This window comes from Theropithecus gelada, chromosome X, assembly GCF_003255815.1.
Source record: "Theropithecus gelada isolate Dixy chromosome X, Tgel_1.0, whole genome shotgun sequence".
In the NCBI taxonomy this organism is placed as follows: Eukaryota; Metazoa; Chordata; class Mammalia; order Primates; family Cercopithecidae; genus Theropithecus; species Theropithecus gelada.
In genome coordinates, this window is record NC_037689.1 from 67409346 (window position 1) to 67430611 (window position 21266).

General features: G+C 36.1%; 1 protein-coding gene across 2 annotated transcripts in view; it reads right to left on the reverse strand.

The window, feature by feature from the left end:
- Positions 1-21266, reverse strand: part of DACH2 (dachshund family transcription factor 2) — a 670017-nt gene that overhangs the window by 193130 nt on the left and 455621 nt on the right. For both annotated transcript variants that reach the window (XM_025372281.1, XM_025372280.1), the window contains one exon: positions 299-430. In XM_025372281.1, the coding sequence (XP_025228066.1) occupies positions 299-430 (132 nt within the window). The remainder of the gene's footprint in view (positions 1-298; positions 431-21266) is intronic.

Here is a 21266-nt window from a genome sequence, read left to right on the forward strand (position 1 = left end):
GTGATCTCATTGTTCAGTTCCCACCTATGAGTGAGAACATGGATTAAGAAAATGTGGCACATTATACACCATGGAATACTATGCAGCCATAAAAAAGGATGAGTTTGTGTCCTTTGTAGGGACATGGATGCAGCTGGAAACCATCATTCTTAGCAAACTATCACAAGAACAGAAAATCTTGAGTATCTTTATAACCAAAGTAGACATATCATTCTCTCCTCCATCGTCATCCCGCCTCTCTCCTGCCCCACAATAAAACAGTAAGAGTCACCTGTCTGGGATTCCAGAAGACACTCACCTGTGTTAGAATTAAGATCATCAGGCTCTGATTCAGTCCCATTTTGGCTTCCGTTTCCCTGAAGAGTGTTCATAGCCATAAGCTTCATCTTCTGCAGTTTCATCGCCTCAGCCATTGCTGCAGCTGTTATACCTAAAATCAGAATTATTCCATTCCATTTATTTATTTATTTATTTATATTAACAATTTCAACTTTTATTTTAGATTTAGGGGTACAAGTGCAGGTTTTTCACATGAAAATATTGCATGATACTGAGGTTTGGGCTATGGATGATCCTTTGTAAAATGGGGATGATTTCTTAATGTAATTGAAAGCTGGATAAGTTTATTTTACAGAGCTATGATGCATAGCACAAACCAAAAGTAACTTGAATTTGTTAATATTTTTAACAGTGTATCTTTCAACTCTTATAATTCCTTCACGCTACAATGAATAGTTTATAAATTTAAAAAAATATATATTCAACATATATCTGATCCCCAATTTGAAACACAAATAAAACAAAGATAGTAAAATGCAAATTGTTTAAAACATTCCAAGACTCTTGCTAATGTATTCTTTTGTCTGCTAAGAGTTTTGGATGGTTATTTTGGACAGAACTCACTATGTAGTAAATTCCATCTAAACCAGCATTGTCAGTGGGAGCACTCCGAAATTCTAAAAGAAACACCTTTTAGTGTATATCCTCATTAGTGCATATCTAAAGGAACACTTTTCTAGTGCATATCCTTGCTGGCACTTTTATAAAGGATAGGCTGCCTCACCTGTGAGGATCAGCTTAGTGGGGAGGGGGAGAAGAAGGAAAAGACTTCAGGTATTCTTTCTACCTTTTTGTCTGCCTCATACTTACACACAGAGGAACCAAATGAATGAAAACATGGCATACCACCTATATAGCCAGCATCTGTAGTATAGTTATAATCTTTTGTATTAATAAAAGTCAGATATTAAAATAAAGCTCTCAGCATAATGGTATAAATAAGTGGGGTGTGGGGGAATGGCCATGGATTAAAAAGTGAATATGTAAGTTTGAAATTATTTCTCCTAGGAAGTCTATATCGGACAACACCACCACCATATATAAGGAAACAAGTACTAAAAGTACCGGAACAATACATACTCCAACGATGTCCTCCAAAAAGTCTAGTGAATTCAACTTAATTATATTTAGATAATGTCCCTAATCATCTACTGGTACACTGCTACTATGGGCCAAAAAAAAAAAAAAAAAAATCATCATCATCATCTACTGGTACACTGCTACCATGGGCCAAAACGAAAAAAGAAAAATCTGGTAGATTTTGAAGCATTATTTCAGAATTGAGTAAAATTCATCCTACCATAAAAATGCGATTCAAGGAAAAGAAGGCAAATATTGGTTGTTCAAAAAACAACAACAAACAGCAACAACAACAAAAAACCATAACTGTCATTAGAAGATTCTGATTCTAAGAGGTAAGGTGAAGCTTTATCAAACATGTGAGGGGAGGTAAATACAGGCTAAACCATCTGTGTGTTTGGCAGAATAACTAAGGTTCTGTTTTGCCATTCTGTATTCCCATGATGCATAGAAAACTCGCAATGAAGCAAACTTTTCATTACATTAGATTGTCTCTAAATCATGGCAAAGAAAAAATCTGAAGGGAAATTTCCTTAGTATCTAAACTGATGATATACATTTGTGCATTATCTTGACGGTCCAAGAGATTTTGTTGCCACATCTGATTTAGCTTTATAAAATTCCAATCCCCCAAATAACCCATTCAGCTCCCAAAGGGTATGTCTAGACAGAAAATATGATGGCAATGATTTAAACAAATGGACCCTGCTTAGGACTACCATGACTGAGTGCCTCATAATCAAAACTGTATCAATAAGTTTCCAGAATTTACATTGGCTCCTCAGAACTGAATCCTGGCTATGGTAATTAGTGAATTAATAGGTATTTTATTATTTGTAGGGTAAATAATGGATTCCAGTGAACAATATATGCTTCCTAACTCTGAAAACTAAAGGTATACAAATATCTAAATCCTCTCACAGACAAAGAAAATTCATGGTAAAATGTTTGTCTCATATGATGATATTAAGATAATTAATTAGCAAGACTCCCCACATATTTTTAATTCATACAAAAAATTAGGAACTAGTTTAATTCTTCAGTTTGCAGATGAGGAAACTGGGTCTCAGATTGAACCATTATAGGTCAGTTATTTAGGTGAAGATAGGGAGAAGTCCAAGTTTCCTGATGGAACCTAGATGTATTTGTTAAAGTCCTAAAGTAGCTCACACATGATTTAAAAAAAAAAAAAAAGTCTCTAAAGGATAAGATCCCCTTACCACATACGGTCATCAATTTTTGTTTTGTCTTTTATATAGCTCCTTATACTTGATTCAAAGTTTAGAGGTATAGCCTATATAACATATATTTTGTATTGCCTCATGGTCCAGAAAAAAAATTATTATTTGACTTTTTATTTTATTTTTTGAAAACTAGTTAGTAGAGGTACGATTGAGATACAAAAATCTGTACATATATAATGTATACAACTTGATGATCTTGGAGTTAAGTATGTACCCATGAGACCATCACCATAATTTATACCATATTTGCAGTGACTTTAAGCTTATGAAACTCTTACATCCTATTTGTTTAGTCTTCAGTGCAGCACCTGAATATCTGTGTCTTCAGATAATACCACAGTTAAGGATAGGAAAGTAGTGGAAAAGATGTTTTGGTTCATATGAATTTTTCATAGCAATTTGGCCTTTTATTCAACTGTTCAATTAAATTCTTATCCTCAGGAAGCTTCTCAGTGTAACACTGATAGATTTAAAATAGCACTTTATCACCTGGCCACAAGTTCTCAAAATGCAGATCTGGAATAATTCGTAAAAAGGGCAATACATAAAGCTGATTTGGGAGTTACTTAGTTAGATTTTACTTGGGAATCGAAATTTCAACTTGCACCAGACAACTAGAAAATAGTAAGTTAAATGAAAATGAAAAGATGCCTTTAAAAGTGAAAGTGCTACAATATAGGTAAAAACCCACACATATACCTAGAAGATACCTAGAAGTATAAAAGTTGTCCTTTTCAGTCACTGAATCTGAAAATAACACATTTATATTATGTTCAGATTACATATATTAAATTATTGAAATTGGTTGGGAAAGGCAGAGATTCAATTTTACTGAGAAAACATTCCCATTTTGCACTTACTGATAACTGAGCATTTACTTCTGTAAACTCAGTGCCTTCTATTCTTGTTCACTTAATTTCATTATTGCCTCAATGTCTAGTCACTGTAATTATTGACCAAGTCATAATGTATAGCCCTTATGGTACTCTATACTCTTCTTTTTATAATTTAAACATATTTATTAAGTTATTTGATTTGTTATTTTCTTTTTTAAAAACTACTTTACTGAGGTATGACTCAGATACAAAAAGCTGTAAATATATGTAATGCATAAACTTGATGAGATTGGACATACATATATATCCATGAGACCATCACCATAGTCTATACCATAAACCTCCATAAGTTTCTGCCTGTCTACTTTATTATTGTTGTTGTTTGTGTGATAAAAACACATAAAATAAGACCTACCCTCTTAGCAAAGTTTTAAGTATACAGTACAGTGTTGTTAACTATAGACACTATACTGTACAGTAGATCTATAGGACTTATTCATCTTGTACATCCGAAACTTTGCTCATCTCAGCTAATAGCATCCTGTTTCCTCCTCTCCCCAGTGCATGGCAACCACCATTCTAATCTCTGCTTCCATGAGATTGACTATTTTAGATTAATCATATAAGTGGTGTCATGGTGTATATCCGTCTTTCTGGCTTATTTCATTTAGCATATCATCCTCCAGGTTTATTCATGTTGTCACAAATGGCAAGATTTCATTCTTTTTAAAAGCTGAATAATATTCCAGTGTATATAATATATAAATACCAGGTTTTTTGAATCCATTCATCCATTGTTGGTCATTTAGGTTTTTTCATATATTGGCTATTGTTAATAAAGCAGCAATGAACATAGGAGTGCAGATATTTCTTTGAGATTCTGATTTTACCTCTTATATATATTCAGAAGTGGGATGGTTTGATGATATGATAATTCTATTTTTAATTATTTAAGAAACCAAAATACTGTTTTCCATATTGGCTAAACTGTTTACATTCTCACCAATATTGTGCAAATGTCCTCTTGATCCACATTTTCACCAACATTTCTTATATTTTTAAAAAATGATAGTCCTATTAACAAGTGTGAGGTGACATCTCATTATGATTTTGATTTGCATTTCCCTGATGATTAGTGATGTTGAACATGTTTTTTCATAAACTTGTTGGTGATTTGTGTGTCTTCTTTCAATTAAAAAAAATATTTTCAGCTCCGTTGCCTATTTATTTATTTATTTAAAGATATTTAGGATGTACAAGTGTCAGTTTCATACATCCATATATTGCATAGAGATAAGGTCTGGACTTTTAGTGTTTATTTTTCATTATTGAGTTGCAGGATATCCTTATATATTTTGCATACTAATCCTTTGTTATATACATGATTTGAAAATATATTATCCCATTCCATAGGTTGCCTTTTCACTCTGTTGACTGCTTTCTTTGCTGTGTAGAAGCTTTTTAGTTTGATATAGTACCACTTCATATTTGTTTGTGTTACCCATGCTTTTGGTGTCATATCCAAGAAATCATTGCCAAGACCAATGTCAAGAAATTTTATCCCTATGTTTTCTTCTATCAGTTTTGTCATGTCAGGTCTTATATTTAACTCCATTTTTTTAAATAAAAGTATACATTTAAGGGGTACCAGTGCAGTTTTATGGATATATTGTGTATTGGTGAACTCTGAATTTTTAGTGTAACAGTCATCTGAACAGTTTGCATTGTACCCATTAAGTAATTTCTCAACCCTCACCCCCTACCTGCCCTCCCACCCTTCTGAATCTCCAATGACTATTACTTTACACTCTATGATCATGTATACTTGTCATTTAGCTCCCACTTGTAAGTGAGAATATTCAGTGTTTGAATTTTCATTTCTGAGTTGTTGCACTTAACGGCCTCCAGTTCCACCCACGTTGCTGCAAAAGACATGTCATTCTTTCTTACAGCTAAATAGTCTCCCGTGGTGTATGTGTGTACCATATTTTCTTTGTTTTTAAAATTTTTATTTCAGGTTTGGGGGTACATGAGAAGGTCTGTTACATAGATAAACATATGTCACGGGGGTTTGTTGTACATATTATTACACCACCCAGATATTAATCACAGTACCCAATAGTTATTTATTTATTTATTTATTTTTTGCTAATATTCTCCACCATCCTCTCCCCTAAAGTAGACCCCAGTGTCTGTTGTTCCCTTCTTTGTATTCATAAGTTCCTATCATTTAGCTCTCACTTATAAGTGAAAACATGCAGTATCTGGTTTTCTGTTCCTGCCTTAGTTTGTTAAGGATGATAGCCTCCAGTTTCTTCCATGTTCCCCAAAAAGGCATAATCTTGTTCTTTTTTATGGCTGCATAATATTCCATAGGGTATATGTACCACATTTTCTTTATCCAGTCCATCATTGATGAACATTTAGGTTGATTCCATGTCTTTAGTATTGTGAACAGTGCTGCAATGAACATTTACATGCATGTGCCTTTCTGGTAGAATGCTTTATATTCTTCTAGGTGTATACCCAGTGATAGCATTGCTGGGTCAAATGGTAGTTTTGCTTTAAGCTCTTTGAGGAATCCCCATACTGCTTTGTACAAAGATTGAACTCATTCACACTCCCACCAACAGTGTATAAGTGTTCCCTTTTCTTTGTAACCTTGCCGGCATATGTTACTTTTTTTCTTTTTCATGATACTCATTTTGATGGAGGTGAGATGGTAGCACCTTGTAATTTTGATTTGCATTTCTATAATGATCAGTGATATAGGGTTTTTTTTTCATATGCCTGTTGGATGCATGTATGTCTTCTTTTGAAAAGTGTCTGTTCATGTCCTTTGCCCACTTTTTAGAGAAATTGTTTTTATCTTGTAAATTTATTTAAGTCCCTTACAGATGCTGGACATTAGAATTTTGTCAGATGCATAGTTTGCAAATATTTTCTTCTATTCTGTAGGTTGTCTGTTTACTCTGTTAATAGGTTATTTTGCTGGGCAGAGCTTTGAGGTTTAATTAGATCTCATTTCTCAATGTTTGTTTTTGTTGTTCTTGCTTTTGGTGTCCTTCTCATGAAATCTTTGCCCATTCCTAGGTCCAGGATGGTATTGCCTGGGTTGTCTTCCAGGGTTTTTATAGTTTTGGTTATATGTTTAAGTCATTAATCTATATTGAGTTAATTTTTGTATATGCTTTAAGGAAGGGGTCCAGCTTCAATCTGCTCCATATGGCTAGCCAGTTATCCCAGCACCATTTATTAAATAGGAAGTCTTTTCCCCATTGCTTGTTTTTGTCAGCTATGTCAAAGATCAGAGGGTCATAGATATTCACCATTATTTCTGCACTCTCCATTTTGTTCCATTGGTGTATGTGCCTGTTTTTGTACCAATGCCACACTGTTCTGGTCACTGTAGCCTTGTAGTATAGTTTGAAGTCAGGTAATGTGATTCCTCCAGCTTTGTTCTTTTTGCTTAGAATTTCCTTGACTATTCCAGCTCTTTTTTAGTTCCATATAAATTTAATTTTTTCTAGTTCCATGAAGAATGTTTTTGGTAGTTTGATAGGAATAGCGTTAAATTTGTACCTTGCTTTGGGCAGTCTAGCCATTTTAATTATGTTGATTCTTCCTATCCATGAGCAAGGAATGTTTTTCCAACCATTTGTGTCTTTGATTTATTTGAGCAGTGTTTTGTAATTCTCATTGCAGAGATCTTTCGCCTCCCTGGTTAGCTGTATTCCTAGATATTTTAATTTCTTGTGACAATTATGAGTGGGATTGTCTTTCTGATTTGGCTTTCAGTGTGGCTGTTGTTGGTGTATAGGAATGCTAGTAATTTTTGTACATTGATTTTTTATCCTGCAACTTTGCTGAAGTTATGTGTCAGTTGAAGGGGCTTTGGCGCCGAAACTATGGGATTTTTCTAGATATAGAATCATGTTGTCCACAAACAGAGATAGTTTGACTTCCTCTCTTCCTATTCAGATGACCTTTGTTCTTTCCTTTGCCTAATTGCTCTGGCTAGGACTTCCCATACTATGTTGAATAGATGTGATGAAAGAGGGCATCCTTGTCTTGTTGCAGTTTGCTTGTTCCAGAATGCTTGTTCCAAGCATTCTCCTTGAGGAGAATGCTTCCAGCTTTTGCACGTTCAGTATAATGTTTACTGTGGGTTTGTCATAGAAGGTTCTTATTATTTCGAGGTATGTTCCTTCAAAACCTATTTCATTGAGAGTTCTTAACATGCAGAGTTGTTGAATTTCATCAAAAGCCTTTTCTACGTCTACAGAGATAATCATTTGGTTTTTGTCTTTAGTTCTGTTTAGTTCTGTTTATGTGATGAATCACATTTATTGATGTTCATATGTTGAACCAACCGCATCCCGGGGATGAAACCTACTTGATTATGGTGGATTAGCTTTTTGATGCATTGCAAGATTTGGTTTGCAAATATTTTTGTGGAGGTTTTTTGCATCAATATTCATCAAGGATATTCACCTGAAGTTTTCTTTTTTTGTTGTGTGTCTGCCAGGTTTTGGTTTCAGGATGATGATGGTCTCTTAGAATAAGTTGGGGAGGAGTCCCTCCTCTTCAATTGTTTGAAATAATTTCTGTAGCAATTGTATGAGCTCTTCTTTGTACATCTGGTAGAATGTGACTGTGATTCCATCAGGTACTGGGCTTTTTTGGTTAGTAGGCTATTCATTATTGATTCAATTTTGGAGCTCGTTATTGGTCTGTTCTGGGAATCAGTTTCTTTCAGGCTCAGTCTTGGGAGGATGTATGTGTCCAGGAATCTATCAGTCTCTTCTAGGTTTTCTAGTTTGTGTGTGTAAAAGTGTTTGTAGTAGCTTCTGACAGTTGTTTTGATTTCTGTGGGGTCAGTAGTATCATATTCCCTTCATCATTTCTAATTGTGTTTATTTGGATCTTCTCCTTTTCTTTCTTAAGTAGTCTAACTAGTGGCCTATTTTATTTTATTTTTTTTTCAAAAAAACAAAACAAACAAACAAAAAAAACCACCAAACAAACAATTCCTGGATTTACTGATCTTTTGAATGGTTTTTATGGGTCTCAATTTCCTTCAGTTCAGCTCTGATTTTTGTAATTTCTCATTTTCTGTGAGGTTTGGGGTTGATCTGTTCTTGCTTCTCTAATTCATTCAGCTGTGAAATTAACTTGTTAATTTGAAATCTTCCTAACTTTTTTATGTGGGCATTTAGTGCTATGAATTTCCCTGTTAACACTGCCTTCTATGTGTCCCAGAGATTCTGGTACGTTGCATCTTTGTTCTCATTATTTTTAAAGAACTTACTGATTTCTACCTTAATTTCATTATGTACCCCAAATCATTCAGGAGCATTTTGTTTAATTTTCATATAATTGCATATTTTTTAAGAGATTTTCATTGTGTTGATTTCTATTTTTATTGAGCTGTGATCTGAAAATGTGTTTGGAATGATTTTGGTTCTTTTCCATTTGTTCAGGATTGTTTTACGTCCAATTATTTAGTTGATTTTAGAGTATCTGCCATGTGGCAATGAGAAGAATGAATATTCTGTTGTTTTAGGGTGAAGACTTCTTTGAAGGTCTATCAGATCCATTTGGTCCAATGCTGAGTTTATGTCCTCAATATCTTTGTTCATTTTCTTATTCAGTGATCTACCTAATGCTGTCAGTGGAGTGTTGAAGTCTCCCACTCTTATTTTGTGGTAGTCTGTGTCTCTTTGTATGTCTCTAAGAGCTTACTTTCTGAATCTGGATGTTCCTGTGTTGGGTATATTTATGATAGTTAGCTCTTCTTGTTGAATTGAACACTTTACCATTATGTAATTCTCGTCCTTGTCTTTTTTTTTATCTTTATTGATTGGAAATCTGTTTTTCTGCAATTAGAATTGCAACTCCTGGTTTTTTTTTTTTTTCTGTTTTCAATTTGCTTGATAGATTTTTCTACATCCCTTTATTTTGAGCCTATGAGTGTCATGACATGTGAGGTGGATCCCTTGAAGACAGAATACTATGGGTTCTTGCTTTTTTATCCAGCTTGCCACTATGTACCTTTTAAGTGGGGCATTTAGCCCATTTACATTCAAGGTTCATATTGATATGTGTGGATTTGATATTGTCATTATGCTGTTAGCTGGTAACTATGTTGGCTTGTTTGTGTGATTGCTTTACAGTGACACTGGTCTATGTGTTTAAGTGTGTTTTTGTATTAGCTGATAGTAATCTTTCCTTTCTATTTTAGTGCTCCTTTCAAGATCCCTTGTAAGACACTTCTAGTGGTAATAAAGTCCCTCAAAATTTGCTTATCTGAAGAGGATCTTATTTCTCCTTCACTTAGGAAGCTATGTTTGGCTGGATATGAATTATTGGTTGAAGATTTTTTTTTCTTTAAGAAGATTTATTATTATTGAATAAATATAGGCCCCTAATCTCTTAAGGCTTGTAGGATTTCAGTTGAGAGGTCTGCTGTTAGCCTCATGGGAATCCCTTTGTAGGTGACCTGCCCTTTCTTTCCAGGTGCGTTGAACATTCTTTCTTTCATTTCAATCTTGGAAAATCAGATGCTTATGTGTCTCGGGGATGATCTTCTTGTGTAGAATCTTGTAGGAGTTCTCTGTATTTGCTGAATTTGACTGTTGGCCTCTCTAGCAAGGTTGGGAAGTTTTCATGGACAATCTTCTAAAATATATTTTCCAAGTTGTTTGCTTCTCCCCTTCCCTTTCAGGGGTGCCAGTGATTTGTAGATTTTGCCTCTTTACATAATCCCATATTATCTGGAGATTTTAGTCATTCATTTTTTTTTCTTTGTTTTTGTCTGACTGTCTCATTTCAGAGACCCAGTCTTCAAGTTCCAAGATTATTTCATCAACTTGGTTTATTCTACTGCTAACACTTGTGACTGCATTGTGAAAGTCTTCTATTGTGTTATTCAGCTCTGCCAGACACGTTAGGTTCTTCTTTACACTGACTGTTTTGTCCTTCAGCTCCTGTATCGCTTTATTGTGATTCATATTTTCCTGGGATTGGGTTTTGCCAACCTCCTAAATCTCAGTGATCTTTATTCCTATCCATATTCTGAATTCTATTTCTGTCATTCCAGGCAGTTTTGTCTGGTTAAGAACTCTTGTTGGAGGGCTGGTGTGATCATTTGGAGAATGTATGACACTCTGGCCATTTTAGTTATCAGAGTTCTTACGCTGGTTCTTTCTCATCTCTGTGTGTGGTTGTTCCTTTAATTGCAGTGTAAATTGAACACAGTCAATAGAGTTCTTTTTAAGATGTTTTCACCGGGCCAAGGTTTTGTGTAGAGTCTTTATTTGAAGCTGACTTTTTGTCTGTGGTTTCACAGAGGGAAATGTTAGTAAAGTATTGTTGGGGTTGAAGCTTTGGGATGTGATCCAGCAGGTGACACTTAGCCTTATTGGTCAGTTGGTAGACTCTTGCTTGGTTGTGTGGCTCCCCTGTGTTTCCTCACAGTTGCAGCTGTGCTTCCCCCTCGTGCTCTGAAAGGGTGACTTCCTCTCCTCCTTGAGTGCTGGCTGTAGTTCATAACTTGGCACTCCTTAGTTGCCTACTGCAGTTCCTAGGCGATCTCAGTGTTTATGTTCCTTCCCCAGCTCAGAGGGAGCAGATGAAGACATCTTAGTGGTTGTGGCCAAGGGTTATTTTGCTTGACTCTTGGGGGATTTACCACAGAGAGAGATGCAGGTGTAAGCAATCACTCCATTCAGTCATCCCAAGAGGGCAGGTTTGTGCTTTGGTCCCAAGCCAAGGGGTTTACTGTCTGGTTATGAGTCGTGAGAGGTGTGTGAGGCATGTGGGAGATGAACTGGCCTCCTCTCCTTGTGTCAACTGCAGCTTGTTGGAGATGTGGATAAAGCACTTAGGGTCTTTGCTTCTTCATTAGTCTGGGGGTGGCAAGGACAGTTTCACAGCAGAGGCAGCGGCAGAGAGGCTTTCGGTTGCCCTTGGAGGCTCTGTCCAGGGAGTTGCTGAGTTTGTACTGGCTCAATAGCTCTGGCAGGGTGTGGCTGGAAGCACAGACTGGAGGGCCTGTCCAGTGAGGAGATATGGGAACGGGCACCCATGTAACAATCTGGCCACTTTTCCGTAGGGTTGCTGCAGTATGCTTGGGGCCCACTCCAGTCCCTAGTCACCTGGGATTTTCCAGAACCCAGAGGTGTCATCAGTGAAGGATGCAAAACAGCAAAGATGGTAGTCTGTCCCTCCCTCTGGGAGCTTTATCCCAGGGAGGTACAAACCTGTTGCTGTTCCAAAAGCACCTGTAGGAAGTGGGTGGAGACCCCAGTTGGGAGGTCCCTCTCAGTGAGGAGAAATAGGATCAGGCATCCACTTAAAGCAGCAGTCCGATCATGTTTTGGTAGATCAGCTGTGCTATGCAGGGGATCCCTTCTGCCCTGGGTCAGCTCAGAATCTTCAAAGCTTGATGGCTGGAACTACTAAAGTGCCCCAGTAGCAAAGATGGTGGCCTGCCCTCCACCAAGGAGCTCCGTCTTAGGGAGGTGCAATGCCACTACTTGTAGCTGGCTGGAATTCCAAACCAGTGGGTCTTATATTGTGATGTGCACTGGAAGTGGGGCCTGCAGGCTGTTACTATTCAGCCCCCTGGATTCAGCCTCTTTCCTAGGGGTATGTACCATAGTCTAACCTACCACTTTGCAGGAGCTGCAGGTACTTTTGCCAGTAAGCCCAAGTATCTAAGGCTCCAGAGTCTCCAACGCATGCCTGAGCAGCTGCTCTGCCATAACTCCATGTACCTCTGTCTGTCAGACTGAAGACTGAAGGCCCTGGTGAACTGGGTTCACAAGGACATCTCCTGACCCGAGGGTTGCAAAGATCTGTGGGAGAAGTGTGGTTTCCCAGAGTCGCTCATTCATTCACCACTTCCCTGGGCAAAGCTCCATGTTGCTCCCAGGTGGGCTGTTTTCCGGTCTTGCTTTTCTTCATTCTCTGTGGGTCAAGTTGTTTCCTGGATCAATTCCAATGTGAGTACCTGGATGTTACAGTTGAAGATGTTGCGTTTAGTCTCTCAATTTCTGTTCCTCTCTGTGAGAACCACACACACTAGCTGCTTCTATTTGGCCATCTTGGCCACTCACCGCTACCATATTTTCTTTATCCAGTCATTCACTGATGGACATTTAGGTTGATTCCATATCTTTGCTATTGTGACTAGTGCTGCAATAAACATATAAGTGCAGGTATATTTCGGATATAATGATTCATTTTCCTTTTGGTAGATACCCCGTTGTGGGGCTGCTGGATTGAATGGTAGTCCTACTTTTAGTTCATTGAGCAATTTCCATACTGTTTCCATAGAGGTTGTACTAATTTACATTCCCACTAACAGTGTATAAGCATTTCCTTTCTCCATATCCTTACCAACAGTTGTTATTTTTTTTTTTTTCCTTTTTAAAAATAGCCAGTCTGACTGTTATAAGATAATATCTCATTATGGTATTAATTTGAATTTATCTGATGAATAGTGACATTAAGCATTTTTTCACATGCTTGTTTGCCATCTGTATGTCTTCTTTCAAAAATATCTATTCATGTCCTTTGCCCACTTGTTGATGCGGTCTTTTTTTGTTGTTGTTGTTGTTGTTGAGTTGTTTAAGTTTCTTATAAATTATGACTATCAATCCCCTGTTGGATGCAGAGTTTGCAAATATTTTCTCCCACTCCGTCAGTGGTCTGTTCACTCTGTACATTATTTCTTTTTCTGTGCCAAAAGTTTTTAGTTTAATTCCCATTTGTCTATTTCTGTTTTTATTGTTTGTGCTTTTGAGGACTTAGTCATGAATTCATTGCTTAGACAATTGTCCAGATGAATTTTTCCTGGGTTTTCCTTGATATTTTTATAATTCCAGGTGTTACATTTAACTCATTAATCCATCTGGAGCTAGTTTTTTCATATGGTGAGAGACAGGGATCCAGTTTCATTCTTCTGCATATAGTAATCAAATGTTCCCAGCACCATTGAAGAGGGTGGGTGTCCGTTCCTCAGTGTATGTTTTGTCAACTTTGTTAAACATCAGTTGGCTGTACATATATGGCTTTATTTCTGGGATCTCTATTCCGTTCCACTGATCTATGTGTCTGTTTTAACACCAGTTTCTTGTTGTTTTCATTAGTGTACCTCTAATGTATAATTTGGGATCAGGTACTGTGATGCCTCTGCCCTTGGTCTTTTTGCTTAAGATTGCTTTGGCTTTTCAGGCTCTTTTTTGGTTCCATATGAATTTTAGGATTTTTTTTAAATGTTGTGAAAAATGACGTTGGTATTTTTTTAAATTTAACTTGTACTTTAGCTTTTGGGGTACAAGTACAGGTTTAGTATGTAGGTAAACTTATGTCACGAGGGTTTGTTATGCAGATTCTTTCATCACTCAGGTACTATGCCTAGTACCCATTAGTTATTTTTCCTGATCTGCTTCCTCCTCCCAACCTCCACTCTCTGGTAGGCCCCAGTATATGTAGTTCCCTTCTATGTGTCCATGTGTTCTCATCATTTAGCTCACACTTATAAGTGAGGATATGTGGTATTTGCTTTTCTGCTCCTGCATTAGTTTGCTAAGGATAATATTCTGCAATTCCATCCACGTTCGTGCAAAGAACATGATTGTGTTCTTTTTTATGGCTGTGTAGTATTCCATGGTGTTTATATATCACCTTTTCTTTAATCAGTCTACCACTGATGGAAATTTAGGTTGATGCCATGTCTCTACCATTGTGAATAGTGCTGCAAATGTCTTTGAGTATAATAATATCATTCAACACAGCAATCCTGTAATGGGAATTGCTGAGTTGAATAGTATTTTTTTAGGACTTTGAGGAATAGCCACACTGTTTTCCATGATGGTTGAATTATCTTACACACCAACCAACAGTATATAAGTGTTCATTTTTCTCTGAAAACTAACAAGCATCCGTTATTTTTTTGGCTTTTTACTAATAGCCATTCTGACTCGTGCTAGATGGTATGTCATTGTGGTTTTGATTTGCATTTCTCTAATAATCAGTGATGTTGAGCTTTTTTTCATATGCTTCTTGGTCACATGTGTGTCTTCTTTTGAAAAGTGTCTGTTCATGTCCTTTGCCCACTTTTTAGTGGGGTTATTCAGTTTTTTTCTTGTAAATTTGTTTAAGTTTATTACAGATGCTGGATATTTAAACTTTGTCACAGGAATACATTGAAAAAATTTTCTCTCATTCTGTAGGTTACATATTTACTCTGTTGATACTCTCTTTTGCTGTACAGAAGCTCTTTAGTTTAATTAAACCTCATTTGTCAATTTTTTTTTGTTGTTGCAATTGCTTTTTGTGTCTTTGTCATGAAATCTTTGCCCATTCCTATGTCCAGAATGGTATTGCGTAGATTGTATTCTAGGGTTTTTATAGTTTGGGGTGTTACATTTAAAACTTTAATCCATATTGAGTTAACTTTTGTGTATGATGTAAGAATGGGGTATTGTGTTAGTCTTCTGCATATGGCTAGCCAGTTATCCCAGTATCACTGAATAGGGATTTCTTTCCCCATTGCTTGTTTTTGTCAGTGTTGTCCAAGATCAGGTAGTTGTAGTCATGTGGCCTTATTTCTGGGCTCTCTATTCTGTTTCATTGGTCTACGTGTCTGGTTCTGTACCAGCAGTATGCTGGGTTTTTTGTTGTTGTTGTTGTTAATTTGTTTGTTTTGAGATGGAGTTTCACTCTTGTTGCCCAGGCTGCAATGCAATAGTGGGATCTCAGCTCACTTCAACCTCTGCCTCCTGGGTTCAAGTGATTCTGCTGTCTCAGCCTCTTGAGTAGCTGGGATTACAGGCTCCTGCCACTATGCCCAGCTCATTTTTGATATTTTTAGTAGAGACGGGGTTTCACCATGTTGACCAGGCTTGTCTCGAACTCCTGACCTCAGGTGATCTGCCTGCCTTGGCCTCCCAAAGTGTTGAGATTATAGGCATGAGCCACCGCACCCAGCCTAGCATGCTGTTTTGGTTAATGTAGCCCTGTAATACAGTTTAAAGTCAGGTAGCATGATCCCTCAAACTTTGTTCCTTTTACTTAAAATGGCCTTGGGTATTTGGGCTTGTTTTGGCTCCATATGAATTTGAAAATAGTTATTTCTGGGTTTGTGAAAAATGTCATTGATAGTTTAATAGCAATAGCACTGAATCTATCAATTGTTTTGGCAAGTATGACCATTTTAAAAATATTAATTATTTCTATCCATGAGTATGGGATGTTTTTCCATTTGTTTGTGTCATGTCTGATTTCTCTGGGCAGTGTTCAGTAGTTCTTCTTGAAGGGATCTTGCACTTCCCTGGTTAGCTGTATTCCTAGGTATTTTATGCTTTTTGTAGCAATTGTGAATGAGATTGTGTTCATGATTTGATTCTCAATTTTACTGTTGTTGGTGTATAGGAATGCTAGTAATTCTTTTGCATTGATTTTATATTTTGAGATTTCATTGAAGTTGTTTATTAGCTTAAGCAGATTTTGGGCCAATACTATGGGGTTTTCTAGATATAGGATCATGTCATCTGCAAACAGAGATTGCTTGACTTCCTCTCTTTCTATTGGCATGCAGTTTATTTCTTTCTCTTGATTGATTGCTCTACCCAGAACTTTCAATATTATGTTGAATACGAGTGGTGAGAGAAGGCATTCTTGTCTGACGCCAGTTTTCAAGGGGAATGCTTCTGGCTTTTAACCATTAAGTATGATGTTGGCTGTCGGTTTGTCCTAGATGTCTCTTATTATTTTGAGGTATGCTCCTTCAATACCTAGTTTGAGAGTTTTGTTTGTTTGTTTGTTTGTTTTGCCACTATGGGGCGTTACATTTTATCCAAAGCCTTTTCTGCATCTATTGAGATAATCATCTCGTTTTGTCATTGGATCTGTTTATATGATGAGTCACATTTACTGCTTTGTGTATGTTGAAGCAACCTTGCATTCCAGGGATAAAGCTTACTTGATTGTGGTAGGTAAACTTTTTGATGTGCTGCAGAATTTGTTTTGCCAGTATTTTGTTGAGGATTTTTGCATCTGGTGTTCATCAAGGGTATTAGCCTGAAGTTTTCTTCTTTCGTTATATCTCTTCCAGGTTTTGGCATCAGGATAATGCTGGCCTTATAGAATGAGTTAGGGAGGAGTCCCTCCTCAACTTTTTGGGGAATATTTTCAGCAGGCATGGTACCAGCTCTTCTTTTTATATCTAGTATAATTCAGCTGTGAGACTTTGATATTTTGAAAAAGATTGCAGGGAATCTGTAGATTGCTTTGGGCAGTACAGTCATTTTAATTATATTAATTCTTCTAATTCATTAGTATGGTATGTATTTTCATTTGTTTTTGTCCTCTATAATTTCTTTCATCCGTGTTTTGTAGTTTTCTTTTACAGATCTTTCACTTTCTTGGTTAAATACATTCCTAGGTATTTTAATTTTTGTAGCTATTATAAATGGGATTAATTTTGTTCTCAGCTTGTTGTTGTTGGCATACACAAATGCCACTGATTTTCGTACCTTGGTTTTGTGTCCTGAAAATTTACTAAATATAGTCCTTCATAGTAGTCTCTAAAGATCTTTTGTATTTCTGTGGTACCATTAGTAATGTCTCTGTTTTCATTTTTAATTATGTTTATTTGCATCTCCTCTCTTCTTAGTTTGTCCAACTAGAGTTTTATCCATTTTGTTTATCTTTCAAAGAACCAACATTTCATTTCCTTTATCCTTTGTATTTTTTGGTCTGTATTTAATTTAGTTCACTCTAATCTCCGTTTTTGTTTGTTTTTATTTGTTTGCTTGTTTTTTGGCTAGCTTTGGGTCGGGAGTTTGGTTTGCTCTTCTTTTTCTAGTTTCTTGAGGTGCAACATTTGGTTATTAATTTGTGGTCTATTTTTTCTTGATGTAGAAATTTCACTCTATAAATTTCTCTCAGCACTGCCTTTGCTGTATCCCATAGGTTTTATTATATTGTATCTTCATTTTTGTTTTAGAAAAGTTTTTAATTTCCATCATAATTTTGTCATTGACCCAAAGAACTCTCAGGAGCATTTTGTTTAATTTCCAGGTATATGTATAGCTTCTAGAATTCCTCTTGGTGTTGATTTCTAGTTTTATTTCTCTGAGGTCTGAGAAAATACTTGATATGGTTTTAATTTTAAACAATTTATTGAGAATATCTTTAATTCCTTGTGAGTTCATTTTTGTGTTTGCTGAAGGGTCCAACTTCATCCTCTGAAGTGAATACTAAGTTTTCCCAACACCATGTATTGGAGGGACTACCTTGTCTCCATTGTGTATTCTTTCTACATCCTCTTCTTAACTTAAAATTCAACATAATATTTTGAAAAATAACCCATATTATGAATGTGTGTGTGTGCACATGTGTATGACTATTATAATTGTTAGCACATATATTAGGTCCAAATTGAGGCTTAGAATGTTGAGAGAAGTTCTTAAGTGGTACAATAACTTTAATAAACATCTAAATCAAATCCTCCATTTTATAAATGCAAAACTCTAAGTCTAGAGTGGAAAAGTGAAGCAGGGGCTAAAGATAACACAGTCAGTCAGTGGTAGAGCTATAAAGTCCACACAAAATGGAAAACTTCAAATAATTGGATGGCGTTCCATGCCAAACGGAGGTAATGAAACCTTTTTGCCCTAGTGCTTTCTTTACTAATCCCAAAATTCATAATCTTGATTTGAACTTTTAAAAAACTCTCTAAAATGGATCCGCAGAGATACCTTATATGTCACTGACCAGAATAAAGGAGAAATTGCATCATATAACTTTTCTGGACTTCAGTTTATTCATGTGCAAAATGGAGTTCAGCCAGATTGTCCTTGAGATCCTTTATGAGTCTATAATTCCGTCTAGATTTGCTTTGTACTAGAGAGTTTTCTGAAATTCCAGTTTTTAAAATCATCCATGCATGCTCTAAAACAAAGTTGTTCTTGTACTCCTTTCTCACTAGTAAACAAGGATTTGATTTACAACTTTATGTCATCTACAGTCCTTAAACTAGCAGTGTGTGAAGAAAAAATGATGGCTTGCAATACAATTTACAAGGAAAATAACCAAAAAAGTTTGGTGACTTTGGGTTCCTCCACTGATGTGAACTATGTCCTTCCCATCATATTAGTTTGAAATATTTTCTGTCAATACTGTGAGCAAGTAAATTAACCAAGGGAGAGCTATGAGTAATCAAATCTTGAGGTTTACAATTAATTAAATATAATGGTGAGTCAGTTCACTGCAATATGGTTTTATATTTTAAAAATAACGCAATTAAATTAACAGTCAGGCATTGCAATTGATAATATCCCTCCAAAAATGAAAATCAGTTTAGATCTGCCGTATTATTTCCATCTATCTGTCAAGTACCATGTGTTAGCTTGTTTGTTGTTGCAATCAAAGCTACTTTGGGTCAAATATGATGTATCAAAATATGAATAATAAAACATCTGTTGGTATGAAATGTTAATTGTTATATATCACATTGAATCTACTTTAAGCAATTTTGAAATTCTCTACAAATCAACTGGGAAGATGCAAATCTTTCCAAACAGAGGTAGTATCTGGGTTTATTTTCAGTTGATGCCTAGGCTCTGAATTCTACTCAGAAAAATACTAGAGACTGAAAGAGCAAAGAAACCACGTGAAGGTATTTACAGGCTAACCAAATGAGGAACAAAAATTCTGGTGGTTTTTAAGTGTCACCATTCATGGATAGACACAAGATTAAAATTTAGTGCAATTCTATGACTGTAAGGGAAAAGTTGACAAAATACAGCTTTGGAAGGATCTCAAAACATTCAACAGGAGCTGCATTTTGCTACACATCAGCGAAGCCTTCAAATGATGTGAATACTAGAAGTTGACTATATTTTGCAAATATCTGTTGAGTTACAGATAGATATTAAGAGAGAATACACTCAGTCTGTGCTAAAGTTCCACTTGCCTCACCAAAACAACAGTTGGAGGAAGTACAATCAGGCAGTGAATTTGCAGTTACCTTTCTGCCAATGCATAATAGGCACTTCAGTTGCCTGTAATCCAAGCTACTCTAGAGGCTGAGGCAGGAGAATCGCTTAAATCCAGGAGGCGGAAGTTGCAGTGAGCTGAGATAGTGCCACTGCGCTGCAGCCTGGGCGACAGAGCAAGACTCAGTTTTAAAAAAATATTTAATAAGCTCTTCAGACACTCCTGTTACATCTACTGTTAAAAGATTAAAAGCAAAAGAGAAGCACCATACAGAACCTGTCTTATATCAACTTTTTCCAAACTACTTTTCATTTGACTACTTGTTCCACAAAATGTTAAAAGAGTATCTATTTAAAAATGGAAAAATTGGGTAAGAAATTTCCCAGGCCAAATTAGGTAACAATGAGTTAATAAAAACCTTACCTAGCACTTGTCATATGCCACAAGCTCTCTCTTGTTCATATATATATATATACACACACACATACACACACACATAATTCAAAGCAACCTTAAGAGGGTAATAACATTACTATTTCCATTTCTCAGATGAGTAAACCAAGACAGAAACGGAATAATTTGTCTAATTTCATGCAGCTAATAAATCTTGAAATTGGGGTTTAAACCCAGGTACTCCAGGCTTTTTTAATGGCAGTTTTTTAAAAAGCTTTACACATGTAATATTTTAATGAATTTCCAAAAGAGACATAAAATAGAATACCTATTATTTGATCTAAAGATACTAAAACTCTGTAGAACACAGTTTGAGAAATGCTGCACTAAATCTATTTCTTTTAGCAAAGGATATAAGCTCAACTTCATCTGCTTGGATACTATTATTTTCCAAATTTGAATGTAAGCTGTATATTGATATCAGGATTTCTTAAAATTTATATAAAGTTCATCTGTTCTCTCGTTGAGTAATCATGAGTTATACTTGTCTGTTGGTAGTTTATTTTTATTATTTATTTGTTTATTTATTTATTTATTTATTTATTTATTGAGACAGGGTCTCGCTCTGTTGCTCAGACTGGAGTGCAGGGGCACAATCCCAGTTCACTGCAGCCTCAACCACCCCAGACTCAATGGATACTCCCACCTCAGCCTCCTGAGACTACAGGCAGGTGCCACTAAGCCTGGCTAATTTTTTTTTTTTTATTCTGCAGAGACAGGGTTTCACTATGTTGCTCAGGCTGGTCTTGAACTTCTGAGCTCAAGTGATCCAACCACCTGTTTCCCAAAGTGCTAAGATTAGAGGCATGGGCCACTGCACCCAGCCCACTGGTGATATTTTAAACTGTAAATGTTTCCTCTTTTTCTACCTTATAATTAAGAGAATTATTAATTGTCTTTCTTGTACCAGTGAATAGATAATCTTCTTGTTTAAGAAAATTTGAGTCATAATAACTCTTAATATTATATACAAATTGTAGTAAGTTGCACTCTGCCCTAAGGTGACTTATTTGAGCATTTTTATAGAGTATTTACTGGATGTTTCAAGATCATTTTTAAGGAATTTCCAGCCCTGACTTGCCATAGGACTATGATATCTAAATCAGAATATCAGAAGTGGTATGACCAGCAAATGCCATTGTGATTCGAGGAGACAGTGTACATTAGACATAGACTAGAGGCGACAAAACACTCCTAATTTCTGACATTGGACCAAGAGTGATTCTTTCCATGCCTAGTTAGCCTAGAAATTCAGGAAGACTACCTGAAATGCTGGGAACCCAAGAAAATTAACAGCAAC